Source organism: Fusarium poae, chromosome 4, assembly GCF_019609905.1.
Source record: "Fusarium poae strain DAOMC 252244 chromosome 4, whole genome shotgun sequence".
Taxonomy (NCBI): Eukaryota; Fungi; Ascomycota; class Sordariomycetes; order Hypocreales; family Nectriaceae; genus Fusarium; species Fusarium poae.
Genome location: NC_058402.1, coordinates 2,594,174 through 2,611,152, shown reverse-complemented (window position 1 = coordinate 2,611,152; position 16,979 = coordinate 2,594,174). Strand labels below are relative to the sequence as shown.

The 16,979-nt window shown below is 22.6% G+C and overlaps 3 protein-coding genes across 3 annotated transcripts; 2 read left to right on the top strand and 1 right to left on the bottom strand.

The window, feature by feature from the left end:
• Positions 1-2,192: 2,192 nt before the first annotated feature.
• FPOAC1_010907 (uncharacterized protein) lies at positions 2,193-3,095 on the top strand (the record flags this gene model as incomplete). Its single annotated transcript, XM_044855294.1, has 2 exons — positions 2,193-2,326; positions 2,375-3,095. 2 exons carry the CDS (start codon positions 2,193-2,195, stop codon positions 3,093-3,095), a joined length of 855 nt encoding a protein of 284 aa, XP_044702607.1.
• Positions 3,096-3,232: 137 nt separating this feature from the next.
• Positions 3,233-4,688, bottom strand: FPOAC1_010906 (uncharacterized protein; the record flags this gene model as incomplete). The annotated part of the gene is made up of 3 exons (XM_044855293.1): positions 3,233-3,451; positions 3,501-3,794; positions 3,855-4,688. The coding sequence occupies 3 exons, from the start codon at positions 4,686-4,688 to the stop codon at positions 3,233-3,235; spliced, it is 1,347 nt and encodes a 448-aa protein (XP_044702606.1).
• Positions 4,689-4,824: 136 nt separating this feature from the next.
• On the top strand, positions 4,825-7,732 carry FPOAC1_010905 (uncharacterized protein; the record flags this gene model as incomplete). The annotated part of the gene is made up of 2 exons (XM_044855292.1): positions 4,825-5,002; positions 7,728-7,732. The coding sequence occupies 2 exons, from the start codon at positions 4,825-4,827 to the stop codon at positions 7,730-7,732; spliced, it is 183 nt and encodes a 60-aa protein (XP_044702605.1).
• Between the last annotated feature and the right edge of the window lie 9,247 nt (positions 7,733-16,979).

Here is a 16,979-nt window from a genome sequence, read left to right as displayed (position 1 = left end):
GATGATTTTTCAGTGGCTAGATCTTTCTCAGTTGCCCTCGCCGATGATAGGGCCCGAAGATATGGTAGGACACCTTCAATCGTACTTAGCAAGGCTTCAGCTCAACCATTGTTTCAGCATCAGCTCTAGGGACGCCCAGTTCTGCATCCCTGTTATCGGGACATGGAGACAGCTTTTGAGAGAACTGATTGAGAAAACAATGTAGCCAGTTCTGTTTTCAAGCAATCTCTCAGCCTGTGTTTATGATCGATCACATGTTGAATTTGATATTGAGCTGATCTATTAGCACACTAGCCACTCGCGATTTGGAGACTATCGACGGGAAGAGGGTAACATTGAAGAACCCGAAGGAACAGGTAGACAGGGCATGACAATCATTGATCCGCCCTCGCTTCCGAGCATGCCTGTCGGCTGTGAAGCCCCTGTTCATCTCAGGTGTGGCCTCATCACGGGCGAAGACTAGCAAACTGCGTGTCGGGAGTATGAAACGTCGTGATTCGCAGCCACTTTGCTCATTTTGCGTCTCACAGCATTGCCAGTTTCCTCATGCAGACAGGTGCAGTACCTTGTACTGCAAGCCCACATACCATGTGCCTTAGCTCAACGGGCTTTTCGTGAGACGATGGAAAACACATACTTCGTACGTACGTAAATTGTTTGATTGAGCTGCCAGGCAATCTCCCTTTTTCTTCTGTGCCGCGAGCTTGATCCTCGCGCAATATATGATCCTTCGGTTGACTAACCCATCGCAGGGCTAATCAAACGAGAAGTGAGTTCATTTGTCAATGGTACCGGTTCTTGTGGCATGAAAGGAGATAAAGCTTGATGTTATACAAAATTGACGGGAGGACGGAAACGCGGAAACTGCGGAAGGTGCTCACCCGTAGTTCCGTGCCTTCCCTCCATCTTCAAAACAACTGTTTAAGGATGCTCCCTCCCACCTCCCCCGTTTCGCAAAAAAGCAAATGAACCTTTTCAACTGTAAAAAGATTGTTCGTGTAGCAGTCTATAGCTTTTGATTGATTTGATATGGGTATCCCTCGAAGTCTAATGTAAAATCGATAGATGCAGCTTTATCACGAGAAATAGGGCTCTTAGAGTAACCTTAATCTTATATAAATATAAAAGCACTATAAGACCTATTATATAACCTACTTATCTTTCCTTTAATATAAAGATATTAAATATAAAAGACTAAATATTTATATTAATTAATTTACCTAGCTTATTATATACTTTAATCCCTATAATTAACTAACTATAGCTATATTAATATAATTATTAAACTAGGCCTATAAAGGTAATATAATAAATATTCCTTTTAATTTAAGCTAATAAAAGAAAATATTAAGAAAGCTATTAAGGCCTTAGAAAATAAATTACTTATCTTTATTAAGAATTAAGTTAAAATTATTATAAATACTTTAGATATATTATTTAATAATTAAAAGGTTAAAATAGCCTTTTTTAACTATAGCCTTCTTTTTTTATATAGCCTTTTAAATTTATTACTAAATATATTATTTAGCTTATAAGAGAAGAATAGCTATTAAAGGCTTTTAAAGCTATTTTAAATAGTTATAAGGACTTAAACCTAATAAAGAAGCTATTTCTATAGAAGCTAAATAATAAGATATATAAGGCCTAGTAGGATAAACTAGGATATTAGGCCAGGTTAGTCTATAAATATAGCTGTTAAAGGGTTTAGCTGCTTAGAAAGGGTCGGTTAGGTGATTTTATAGGTTCTAGGTTAAAGGAAGGTTTTGTGGGTTCTTATGTAAGGTTTCGGTTACTCTGTGTGAGCAATAAACAAGTAATCGCATCAGTCTATAGCTTAGTACTATGCTTTACTGCCTGCCACATCGAGCCCGATAAACTGGTAAGTACCCGTGATTGGACGTTACAGGGTTTGAAAGTTCCGATCAACTAAAACCCCTCCTCACCTTGTTCGGCAGTAACCCGTAAGTAGATATGTTCAAGACTAAAATGAGTCTGGACCATACACAATTCATTCCTAATTTAAGCTGACTTTGCACTATAAAAACTGTCGGAGTAACTAACGCCTCGAATCGAAGTTTCTCGCGCTTTATAACCTAATCCTTACCAAACCTCCGCGAAAATCCCATGCAACCAGCATCATCGTCCAGGTCATAGCGCTGGTAGTTTGAAGTCGCCCATCAAACCGAAACAAAATGGCCGATATTGCTGGAGACGTGTCCCTGGGACTCACCTACTCGTCTCACCAATACGGTGATCATAGCCGCCAGAAACTAGGCGTTTGGCGCTTCTCCAATCGCTCCGATCAGAAGTCAGGCTATTGGGTGGTGTAAGGGCTTCCTCACCTTGATTGCCATGTTTACTAACAGCTACAAAGCTTCATCCATGGGGGTGGGTGGCGTGATCCTCGTAACAATGAGAACGATTTCACCGAGAGTATGAAGCGCACTGTCATCTCAGGTGCTGTCGCAACCCTGGATATCGCAGGCTTCATCAGTATCGACTACAGACTATCCCCTCATCCAGAGTTTCCCCAGGAAGCAGCCAGCGCAAAGCACCCAGATCACTTGGAAGATATCTGGTCAGCCTTGAATTATGCACAAGAAAAGTACGGATTGTCGGAGAATTACATACTGGTAGGTCACTCTGCTGGCGCAACCCTTGCAATGCAACTTTTGATGAGTGACGAGATTCTCCCATCTCATCCCAAGGGACCCTTGCCTGCTGCCATAATTGGAGTTTCAGGCATCTACGACCTAGTCGGACTTAACGAGAGGTTCAATGGCGGATACGCTGGTTTCATTGGATCCGCATTTGGCGATGACAAGACTGAATGGGAAAAGGCCTCACCGGCCAAGTTTGGTTCAAGCCTTAATAGCAAGTGGTCGAATGGGAAATTGGTCCTCCTTGCTTGGTCTCCTGAAGACGGCCTCATTGATGAACCCGAGATTGACAACATGGCAGCTCTCTTGATAAAACAGGAGGTCAGCTTGGAGGTCAATAAGGATTTGAGAGGCGAGCACGACTATGTGTGGCAAGACGGTAGTCAGATCGCCCGACTAATCATCACCACTCTTCACCATCTTCGCAGAATATAATGAGTGCACCTCCGAAGCACTTCAATTTTAAACATTACTATGTACTATGTTGCTGGAACCAAATATATTCCCTTGTTATACCTTTGTGATGCCCGACGTGCCCGCGTTGGTCAAACACACTCCGATTGCCCATCTGCTTATTTCTTTTTCAGTAATACCCATCCCGTCGATGCAATCCGGGACCCCGTAACTACAACAGCTGCAAGGAAGAACACAGTTCCACCCCAGATCTGGGCATAAGTGAAGTTCCCATTGGAAGTATCGAGAATGGCGCCGGCAGTTGGTGGCCCAGCCAGACTGGCAAAAGCAGAAATTGTCTGGACCATACCGAAGCGAGTCCCCATCTTACGAGGATCCTGGAAATGTCAGCGTACTTATTATTTTCTGGATTTCAGAGTCACAAACCTTTGTCAAGCTGGCGTTTGCTCCAACAAACGTTCCTTGACACGCACCGTTCGCGAAACCAAAGAAGACGCAAAAAACATACATGCCCGCAGCAGTCTTGACGCCTATCCAGCAGTACAACATGATGCTCAGCGCAAAGAGGCCAATGATGAACGTATTTATAGGCCCCAGGACATTATCTGCGAGATATCCCATTATTGGGCGTGCAGGGATACTCATGGCGTTGACAACAAGCAGCAGACTGACAGCTTCAACAGATGAGAATCCTATCACATTGCGTGCATAAACATTGATCTGCGCGTTGAGTCAGTACGAAGCATACAGATGAGAACGGGAGCCGGTTGTGTGACTGACATAAAAGAAACCAAAGTACAGGGCGTAAAAGTTCAAGAAGGCGCCCAGAACAAACAAGACAAAGGGGAGTTCCTTGAACGCATCCCACTCCATCAATGGACCTGTTTTCCTTGGAGGCAGATATGGCTTCAACATGATATTGGCAACGACGATCATAAAGAGGGCAACGAAAGCAGCACATCTAACAGCCCATGGGAATCCAATTTGCGGGATGAGATATTGCAGCGTTGCAGGGAAGATGATGGATCCCAAGCCAGTCCCCGTGGCACCCAACGCGAGCGCAAAGGCCTTCTTCGCCTTGAAATATGAACCCAGAACAGTCACGGCAGGCATGAAGAGCAGAGCGAGGCCGATGCCTGTGCAGACACCTTGGGCAAGGAATATCTGCCAATACTGCTTACAAAGACTTGTCATAAAGGTCCCTATAATAGCCAAGAAGCTTCCAAGGGCGACAGTCTCCCTGGTATATCCTGCATCGGCAAGGCGACCAGCCGGGGCGCAGAAGGCGAAAGTCAAGAAAGTCTGGCAAGAACCAATCCACGAAATCTGGGACGACGGCAGGCCAAGAGACTCCTCATAATGGAGCTGGTAAACGCCGAAAGACGCTGGGTAGCCCCATGCCAGTCCATTGATGAGGATAACAGCAAAAACCTGAGACCATGCACGAAACCCGCCGTCCGGAGGATTGAAAGTATCTGGGTCAAAGACTGGAGGAGGAGCGTTTGTATTGGAGATAGTGGGATTAAGGATCTGGGGATCTTCGGGATCGTTTTCGGAAGGGCATGGTGACGATGACCTATTATCAGGTATCTTTTTGATGTCTTTGCTAAACATTGCTGATACGGTGAAGAAGTATGCCGAGGTGTGTATTATTGAGGTGCCAGATCAAAGAGAAGGAGGTTTTGCAATTATCAATGTGAAGTGCTGTAACAGTTTTTTGTTTTCAAGATATATGACAACTTTATAAATAATGACAATCACATTTCTATTCGACCACAATCTTTGTGTCACTGTTCACAAGTCAGTGTTTTTTACCTTCGAAGGGCGCACTCTTCTAGAATCTTTGCCGATATCGCGCCCCACAACCTCAGGGGATCGGCTGGTCGGATCAGGAAAGTCGTTGCTTACCGTTTTGAGTAATGCTATTTGTATACGCACATATTACTATTTATATACGCAAGTCACATATAATAAAGGAAATCTACTATATCTCTAAGTTATTTCTTATTTTCCCTCTTTTATACTTAAATTTATATATATAAGGAAAGGTTATTATAATAGCTTATAAATATAATTAATTAAAGCTATAAAATTAGCTTTAGTATTATAATATTAGCAATATATATAGAATCTATTTTAAAGTTACTATAGCCTCTGCCTAGCTCTTTTAACCTTATCTCTTAATAGTTTTATTTTATAGTATTTTTTACTATATAAGGAAACTTTAAGTAAATAATTTCTATAACTTAATCTCTAATTATAAGAGAATTTACTAGCTATTTAGCTTTATAGCTAGGCATATTAAAACTATACTTAACTTTATAATTAAGGTAAAGGCTTATAGCTTATAAGGTATTTTTTACTTTATATTAATTACCTTATAAGGCTAGCTATATAGATTCTTAATAATTTAAAGGTCTTTAATAAGGAAAATAGGCTACTTAAGATCTTAAGGTTAAAGATTAACTATAAATTATATTAAAATATAAAGATTTCTTACTAAAGGCTTTTAAAGCTATTATCTTAAATAAAAATATATAAGTAAAAAAGGCACTTTATAATATAGAAAAAGAAAGATAATATAACTATATAGTAGGGTATATTACTAAATAAAGTAGCCTATATAAAAATAAAGGCTTAGCCTTATAGTATTTACTTAAATTATAATAAAGGTAAGCTAGGCTTATAATACTATAAGATTAATAGCTAGGTAGTTAATTTATAAGGGAATTTACCCTAGCTATTCCTAATTAATATACTATTATTATTATTATTATATCTTTATATTAGTAGCTATATTATTATAATTATACTCCTTCTTTTTAATTATATTTATAAGTATATAATAAAGATATAGAAGATTGCCTATATTATTATAAAAATAGCTTTTTATATCCTTATAAGTAATCTCTATAAGGCTATTAACCTATTAATTAAAATTATAGTAATTATTAATATAGTAAATAGCCTATTACTCTCTTTAAAGTATATATTCTTTAATAATATAGTAAAAGATATAATTTTAATATAATTAATATACTTCCTTTATTTATAACTATATTATAAAGAAGCCAGTAGATTTAAGTATATAGATTATATATTTCTAGGCCTTATATATACCCTTAGGTAAATATTCAGTTAGTAGTAATAACTTAAAGAGAAATAATATATTTTTAACTTCTTCTTAAGCTTTATAGTACTTAGCTATATATTTAATAGTATTAAGCTTAAAATTAACTACTTTATTATCTCTATTAAGTATTAAATATATAGTATTTAAGTTATTCTTTTTAATTTAATAGGATAAAATCTTTATATAAATATTAATATTCCCTTATTAAAAATATTATTTAAATTACTATAGTTATTATTAATAGCTATATTATATTTAAAGAATTAATCTATACTATAGTAGCCTATATTACTATAGCTAGACTTAATCTACCTTTATTAACTAAGTAATCTCTTATTTAATAGTCTATATACTTATATAATAGCAGAGTTTTCTTATAATAACCTTACTATAACTTTATTTTTTCTTTTTTTTTTTCTTTAGTTTTAAATAGCTTAATATAAGGCCTCCCTTTTATATAATAACCTATTAAAACTTAGCCTTTTATATTATTTAAGATTTAACCTATATACTAGAATAACCTTATTAAGAAATAGTAATAAATTAATAAAAAAATAAAAAAAAACCTAAGAAAACTTATTAAAGTTATAATAAATATTTATAAAATTATAATATTAACTTATTAGCTAGTTTTAATATTAATTATATAAAAGATTAAACTCTCTTTAAAAATAAGTAAATAGATTATAAATATAAGTTTAAAATATATAAGCTATAATCTTATTACTTATTTTCCCTAAGGAAATACTTATCTCTATAAAAGACTTTCTTATATTTTTAATATTAACTTTAATAAATATTTAAATTTTTTATAAAATATTATTTCTTTTTCTATAAAAATACTTAAAAAAGTATAATAAATATACTATATAGGTATAATAAATATATAATAAGCTTAAGATTAATTATATTTTCTTTAAAAGGCTATAAAATATATAGTATTTAATTAATTAATATTTAAATATTAAGCCTTAATAAGTAATTTAAACTTTCTATTTATAAAGGAATTATTATAACTTTAACTTTAAAGTCTTTATAATCTATTTAAATTAAATTAATTTAAATCTTAATCTTAAAAGGTAAATTATAATTAAACTACTTACTTTTTACTAAGGTAAGAATAAGTCTTTCTTAATTTTTTTCCCTTAATTTAAGAGTATTATAGTTAATACTAAAGAGAATATATAAGATAACTCTTTTAAGATTATATTTCTATAGAATACTTTAAATAAATAGTTAATTAATTAATTAATTAATTAATTATTATTAATTTTCTTATAAATAATATAAATTAATAGCTTAATAAGATATAGACTATAGCTTAGAAGCTAGATTAAGCTTAAAAAAAACAAAAATTCTTTATTAAAAAGGGAAAATACTATTTTAATTAAAAAGTTATATTTAATTTATTAAGAAGCTAGTAATTAATAGAGATAATAATATTTAAATAGTAAAAGTAAATTATACTATAGTTAATCCCTAAGATTATTATAATCTAGAGAAGAAATTAATAAAGTAAGGCTAGAGATATTATTTTAAATATAATTTAAATAAATATCTAATTACTATTTACCTTAAGAAATAATAATAATAATAAATTAATATAATATATATTAAAGAATCTTTATAAAGTAAGCTTAATAATAGTATTATAACTTAATAAGGTTTTTATTATAAAGAATTTAAAGAAAATAAAGAATATTACTTAGAAAATAAATAGCTTTAATATAAAAATAAGTATTAAAGCCTATAGAGATAAAAAATAGAGATTAAGAATTATAAAAAAAAAATATTTAGTGCTTTAATTATAATATTATATTAAATTAATAATAAAGCTTAAAAAGCTTTAATAGACTTAAGGTATAATATATACTTATTAATTAATTCTTAATTTATTTATTAAAATTAAAATATATAACTTATAGTAAATAAAACTATAAGCTTAAAAATTTAATAATAATATAATAGTATTAATAGTAATAAGAGTAATAATACTATAAGGCTTAATATAAATTTAAACCTTATATAAAAATATAAGCTTTAAATAGATAGTAAAAAATTCTCTCTTTTTTATAATATAATAATAAAAATAAGGAAATTATTAATATTAATATTTAAAGCTAATATAATATATAAGTTATTTTAATTAACTGCTTATATAATAATAGCTAATTATTAATAGTTTATATAAATATATCTTATTAAGTAGGCTTTAATTTTATAAATAATAGCCTTAAGGCCCTAGCCTATAGAAATAGTAATTAATATAATAATAAAGAAAAATTAATTATTATACTAATTAATAATAAAGAATAAGCTAAAGATTTATATTAATTAATCTTTAATTAAAAAAAGCTTAAAAATATTAAAGTTAATAGTATATATAGTAATAAGCTTAATATTATATTAACTTAATTTAATTATTAAGTCTTAGTCTTTTTATATTTTATTAAATTAAATTATATTAATTAAGTTTTATAGAAAGAAAAGTAATTTAATACTTTATATTAAAAGCTAGATTAAGAGATTAAACTATTAATATAAAAAAAGGTATTTTTAAAAGTAATATAATTAAGTAATTATATACTTTAAATTATAAACTTAAAGATAATTATTTATATTATAAAGATATTTAAACTATTTAATAGTTTATAATAAATAATTAGCTATTTATTTAATTATAATAGTTAAGATAATAAGATTAATTAGAATTATTAGAATTTTAAAATATTAGTTTTTATATAATTATTTTAAATTTAATAAGAAGTTTTAGGCTTAATTAAAGGCTTTCTTTAAGGATTAATAAATATTATATAAATATATTATATAATAACTATTTAAGTAAATATAAATAATATACCTTATAATAAGCAGAGTCTTAATAAGTAGTTTTAACTATAGCTTAATTTATTTATAATCTTTATTTTTTATATATTAATAAAAAGAAATAATAATTTTATAGCTTTATTAAAGATAACTAGGAGATTATATTAAAAGGTATTATTTACTTTTAATTAAAAGTTAATAATTATAATTAAATTATTTATATTTATACTATTAATAGATTAAAAAAAGATATATTTTTAAAGAAACCCTAGATAAAATAAAATTAAATAACTATTATATCTTATTAATTATAAATTTATTATAATATTATAAATATTTTAATTCTCTTTATAATAATAAAATATAATTTTATAAATTAAATTAGGAAATTAGCTTTCTTTTTAGCCTTTATATTTATAGTATATATTAAATAAACTTATAAAGAGCTATAATAAGAAAAAATAAGCTAATAATAAAAGAAAGTAAACTATTAAATTAATTTACTAAGAATTAAAATCTTTCCTTAGAGAATTAACTTAAAAACTTAATATAAGCTTATTAACTTTATTAATACTATTAATCTTTAAAATATTAAAAAGATATTTATAAAGAAAACTTTAATTAATTTAAAAAAGAAATTACCTTAAGAGATCTATAAAGAGTTTTAATATTTCTTTAATAATATAAAGGTATTATAGCTATTTCCCTATTAATTAAAAGTAAACTATAAGATTAACCTTATAAAAAATAAAAATAAAAATAATCTTTTTTTCTTTTAAAGGCTATTATACTCTATATTAAAAGAAAAACTATTTATATTATAAAAGATATTAATTAATCTCCTTAATAAAGGGTTTATTTAAGCTAATAGCTTAATTATAATAGCTTTTATATTATTTATTAAAAAACTAGAAAATAGACTAAGATTTTATTATAATTATTATACTTTTAATATAATTATATAGTAAGATTATTATCCCTTACTCTTAATTATAAAGATACTATAAAACCTTTTAAAAGCTAAATAGTTTATTAAGCTTAATATTATTATAATATTTTATAAAATATAAATAGTAAAAAAGTAAGAAAATTAAATAGCCTTTAAGACTTATTTTAATTTATTTAAATAGCTTATATATCTATTTAGACTTAATAATACTTTTATTATATTTTAAAGATTTATTAATTTAATATTATAAAAATATCTAGATAAATTTATAATAATTTATATTAATAATATCTTAATTTATTTATTAAGAAGCTTAAAAAACTATATAGTAAAAGTAAAAAAAATACTATAGTCTTTATTAAAAGTTAAATTATATTTAGACCTAAAGAAATATAAGTTTACTATTAAAGAGGTTAAATACCTAGGGTTTATTATTAAAGTAGGAAAAATAATATCTTATAACCTAGAGAAATAATAAGCTATCTATAAATAGGCTATATTTATATTAATTAAAAGAATCTAGAGTTTCTTAAGCTTTATAAACTATTACTATATATTTATTTTAAATTTCTTTATAATAGCTATCCTTTTTATAAAACTTATTAAAAAGAGTATACTATTTATATAGATAAGTAATAAAGATACTATATTTTAAGAATTAAAATATTACTTTATTAAAGCCTTTATATTAGTAAGATAAAATCCTTAATAACCCTATAGTAAACTTATAATAGACTTTATTATTAATTTCCTAGCCTTAAGAAACTAATAGAATTAATACTTATAGATTATTTAAGATTAATTAATAAGAACTATTATATTAAAAGCTATACTTAGTATAAAAGCTAAGGAGTATATATAGTAATTTCTTAGCTATTACTATAGATTCTATAGTATACTTATTTTAATTATTAGTAATAAAGGTATAAATTAAACTAAGAAATTTTAAAGTTCTTTTTATAAATTAATAAAAATTAAATAATAATTTAATACTATATATTACTTATAAATAGATAATAGTCTTAAATAATTAAACTAAGAAATATAAGTAATTTTATAAATCTATATTAATTATTCCTAGGATAATTAATTAAGCCTTTTACTTATAGTATAACTATTATTAAATAGCTATAAATATATCTTCTTAAGTATAAGCCTTTTCTTTATTATATATAGTTATTATATACCCCTTTTTTTAATAAATAGAGATATAAACTTTAAGCTATAAGATTATAAAGAGTTTAATACTTAATAATTTATAATTAAGCTATAATAAGTACTTAAATTTATCTAGATATAAGCTATTATTATTTAATAATATTAAGAAAATACTATAAATTAATATAAATATTCTATTAAGAGATTCTCTATAAATAATAAAGTATAATTAAAACTTATAAATATTAAATCTATTTAATTATTTAAAAAGCTTAATTAATAATAATATAAATATATAGTTATTAAAATATATAACTTATAGTAAATAAAGCTATAAGCTTAAAAATTTAATAATAATATAATAGTATTAATAGTAATAAAAGTAGTAATACTATAGGGCTTAATATAAATTTAAACCTTATATAAGAATATAAGCTTTAAATAGATAGTAAAAAATTCTCTTTCTTTTATAATATAATAATAAAAATAAGGAAATTATTAATATTAATATTTAAAGCTAATATAATATATAAATTATTTTAATTAACTACTTATATAATAATAGCTAATTATTAATAGTCTATATAAATATATTTTATTAAATAAGCTTTAATCTTATAAATAATAGCCTTAAGGCCTTAGCCTATAGAAATAGTAATTAATATAATAATAAAGAAAAATTAATTATTATATTAATTAATAATAAAAAATAAGCTAAAGATTTATATTAATTAATCTTTAATTAAAAAAGCTTAAAAATATTAAAGTTAATAATATATATAATAATAAGCTTAATATTATATTAATTTAATTTAATTATTAAATTTTAATCTTTTTATATTTTATTAAATTAAATTATATTAATTAAGTCTTATAAAAAGAAAAATAATTTAATATTTTATATTAAAAGCTAGATTAAAAGATTAAATTATTAATATAAAAAGAGGTATTTCTAGAGGTAATATAATTAAATAATTATATACTTTAAATTATAAATCTAAAGATAATTATTTATATTATAAAAATATTTAAATTATTTAATAATTTATAATAAATAATTAGCTATTTATTTAATTATAATAATTAAGATAATAGGGTTAATTAGAATTATTAGAATTTTAAAATATTAATTTTTTATATAATTATTTTAAGTTTAATAAGAAATCTTAAGCTTAATTAAAGGCTTTCTTTAAAGATTAATAAATATTATATAAATATATTATATAATAACTATTTAAATAAATATAAATAATATACCTTATAATAAGTAGAGTCTTAATAAGTAGTTTTAACTATAGAAATATATAGTTATAAAAGTATTAAGTAATTATATAATAGAACTTAATATCCCTAGTAAAATATATTTTTAATTTTATATTAATCTCTTAAAAAGAATAATTAATAACCCCTTTCTAGATTAATAAAATAATAATATTTAACCTCTTATTATACTAGTAAATAGTAAAGATAAATAAGTAATAAAATAAATTAAATATACTTAGTAAAAAAACTAAGGTTATAAATAAATTTACTAATATTTAATTAAATAAAAAAAGTATAAAGTATCTTTATAAGAATTAATTAATTATATTAAAGAAATAATAGCTTTAAATAATTTTAAAGTATAATATAGATTTATCCTAGAGAATAATAAACCTCTTAAGTAGTTTATAATAGTTATATAATAAGGTTAAGGCTATCTTTAAAAGAATATACTATAAAGTATATTAAGAAAGAAGTTTAATAATTATATTAAGTTTATTATATACTTAAAGCTTAAATAGATTTCTATTTCTTTAAAGAGCTTAATAATAAAATAAAGATAATAATTAATATAAATAAGAAGATTTCTATTTAAAACTTAAAAAAGGCTATATTAAACTAGCTAAATTAATATAAATTAAATTCTTATATTAAAAGTATATAAATTACTTAATTTAACTTTATTAATAATTAATTAAAAAATTCTATACTATTTTTAATACTATTTATTACTTAAGTATTATTATTTTAAATATTATTATTATTATTATTATTTATAATAGTAATATTATTAATATTTTAATTATTATTATTATTATTAAAAGAAATAATTATCTTAAGTATATTATTTTTATATTTTTTATTAAATATAGTAAAAATAGCTTATTATAACCTCTTTATAATAAAGAAAATTAATTTTACTAGTAATTTAATAGGGTTAACCTTAAGCTCTAGTAAATTAATATTAATTATATTAGAGAAAATATAAGTAAGAAGGCTATAAGTAAGCTTATTACTTTAGTAAGCTTAATTAAGTTTAATATAATATTATATTAAATTTATAATATTAAGAATAGCCTTAAGCTACTTTAAGGCAATTAAATTTAAATAATAAATAGACTTTATATTAATATAAATAATTATAATATAAATATTATACTTAGCTTATATTATATCTTTAAAAAGGTTACTATAAGCTAAGTATATTAATATAGCTTAATTAATAGTATATACTTTAATTATATTTTAAATAAAGAAAAAATATAAATTAATTAAGATTATTATAAGTATATTATAAATAACTTCTATAGTTAAAACTACTTATTAAAACTCTACTTATTATAAAGTATATTATTTATATTTACTTAAATAGTTATTATATAATATATTTATATAATATTTATTAATCCTTAAAGAAAGCCCTTAATTAAGTTTAAAATTTCCTATTAAACTTAAAATAATTATATAAAAATTAATATTTTAAAATTTTAATAATTTTAATTAATCTTATTATTTTAGTTATTATAATTAAATAAATAGTTAATTATTTATTATAAATTATTAAATAGTTTAAATATTTTTATAATATAAATAATTATTTTTAAGTTTATAATTTAAAGTATATAATTATTTAATTATATTACCTTTAGAAATACTTTTTTTTATATTAATAGTTTAATCTTTTAATCTAGCTTTTAATATAAAGTATTAAATTATTTTTTTTCTATAGGACTTAATTAATATAGTTTAATTTAATAAAGTATAGAAAAATTAAAATTTAATAATTAAATTAAATTAATATAATATTAAGCTTATTATTATATATATTATTAACTTTAGTATTTTTAAGCTTTTTTTAATTAAAAATTAATTAATATAAATCTTTAGTTTATTCTTTATTATTAATTAATATAATAATTAATTTTTTCTTATTATTATATTAATTACTATTTTTATAGGCTAAGGCCTTAAGGCTATTATTTATAAAGTTAAAGCTTATTTAATAGAATATATTTATATAGACTATTAATAATTAGCTATTATTATATAAGTAATTAATTAGAATAACTTATATATTATATTAGCTTTAAATATTAATATTAATAATTTCTTTATTTTTATTATTATATTATAAAAGAGAAAGAATTTTTTACTATCTATTTAAAGCTTATATTCTTATATAAAGTTTAAATTTATATTAAGCCTTATAGTATTATTACTTTTATTACTATTAATACTATTATATTATTATTAAATTTCTAAGCTTATAGCTTTATTTACTATAAGTTATATATTTTAATTATAAATAACTTATAATAGCTTTAAAATATTTTTATTTATAATTTTCTAGATTAATAAGAATATTATTATTATTAATATATTAAAAGAATTACTTTAAAGACTTATTAAATTCTATAAAATAAGTATATTAATAGTAAAAAGCTATTATAATAAATTAATAATAAAGCTATTATAAAGAATAAATAAAATTCTTATTAATATATAAAGCTAATTATTAGCTTAATAAATATTATACTTTATAGAGAAAACTATTTATAAGGTTAATAATATTAAAATAATATTAAAATAATATTAAAATAATAATAAAATAATAAATATATACTGCCCTTAATAATAATATAAGTAAAAATAAAGAAGGTTTTAATATTATAGTTTTTACCTTTTTTCTTAATATATATAAGAAAACTTAAATACTATTTAATAGTATAATTAAGGCAGTTTTAATAATTTACTATACTAGGGAAATTAATAATAAACTTAATAAAGACTTAGAGAAAGATTTATTTAAAGGTAGATTTAAAAAAGAATAAAGAAAATAAAAAAAATAAAAAGAGCTTAATATAAAATAATTAAGAAATATAATATAATAAGTTTATAATAAAGAAAGATAATTTTAATAATAAAGTATAAATAAAAATAATATAATCTAGCTAAGAAGAGTAAAAATAAATATATTATAAGTTTATAAGGTTATAATAATAAGAATAAAGTAGCTATATAATTATAATTATATAAAGAAAAAAAGAAAAAAAAAAGAAATTAAAGTAATAATATTATAAAGATATCTATAGATTATATAGCCTATATACTAATTATAAATTATAAAGGAAAAGAAATATAAGTATTAAAAAGTAATAAAGTAATAATAAGGCTTTTATAAAATTAAAAAAGCTTATTTTTCTTTATTAATAAGAGTTAACTATATTATAATCTTATTATTATTAACTCTAGCTTAAAAAATAAAGAGGTATTATTAATAGTTATATTATATTTAAAGAATTAATCTATATTATAATAGCTTATACTATTATAATTAGACTTAATTTACCTTTATTAATTAAGTAATCTCTTATCTAGTAGTCTATATACCTATATAATAGTAGAGTTTTCTTATAGTAATCTTATTATAATTTTATCTTTTCCTTTTCTCTTCTCCTTAGTCTTAAATAGCTTAATATAAAGCCTCCCTTTTATATAATAACCTATTAAAACTTAGCCCTTTATAGTTATATTATATTTAAGTTAATAAAAAGAAAGTAAATTATATAATTTTATTAATTTAACTATAATATAAGCTTTTACTTAGTTTTTTTAAACTTTATATTAAACTCTTTTATATATATATAAATTTCTTTATTATAACTTTAACCTTAATAAAGTTTCTTTAATTAAGCCTTTATAATTAAACTTATAAAAAAAGCTATTATTATTAAGTATATTAAAATATTATAATTATTATAATAAAAAGCTTTATCTTTATTAATTATATTAAATAGTATAATTTATTAAAGAATATAATCTCTTTAGAATTACCTCTTAAATTATAATAATACTTATTAAATAGATCTTTCTCCTTTATAACCCTATATATATTATATATAAAGATTTAAAGAGATAAAAAAAAATATAAAAATTTATAATTAAATATTATTAATATTATCTTATTTTTTACCTTAATTAGCTAATTTTAATTTATTAAAATATACTTTAATAATATTATTAAATTATATAGCTTATTAAGGGTTAATTAGCTAGCTTAACTTAAGGCTTTAAAGATTAAATAGTAATTTTAGCCTTATTAATCTAAGTAATTATATAATATAATAATATAATATAATAATATTTTAATTATAATTAAATTAACTTGATATATTATATATTAAAAGTAAAATATTTTACTTAATTATTTAATTATTTTTTATTATAATTATTATATTAAATAAAAATAAAAAAGATAATTATATTATCTTAGATTCTTTTTATATATTTATTTTAATATTAAGTTTTTATTAAATCTTATTAAATTATATAGCCTTATAGCCTTATTACCTTTTTTATTATTCCTCTTTATTATTTTTATATTAAGTTTATTAAGAAAGTTATTTCTCTTTTAAGTTATATTAACTTTTAAAGACTAGCTTAATAGCTATATAATTAAATATTAATATTAATATAATATATATATAGTTATTATTAAGAAGTAGAAAAAATAATTAATAATATATTCTTAAGGGCTATTTCCTTATTTATAATAATAATTTATAGTATTATAATA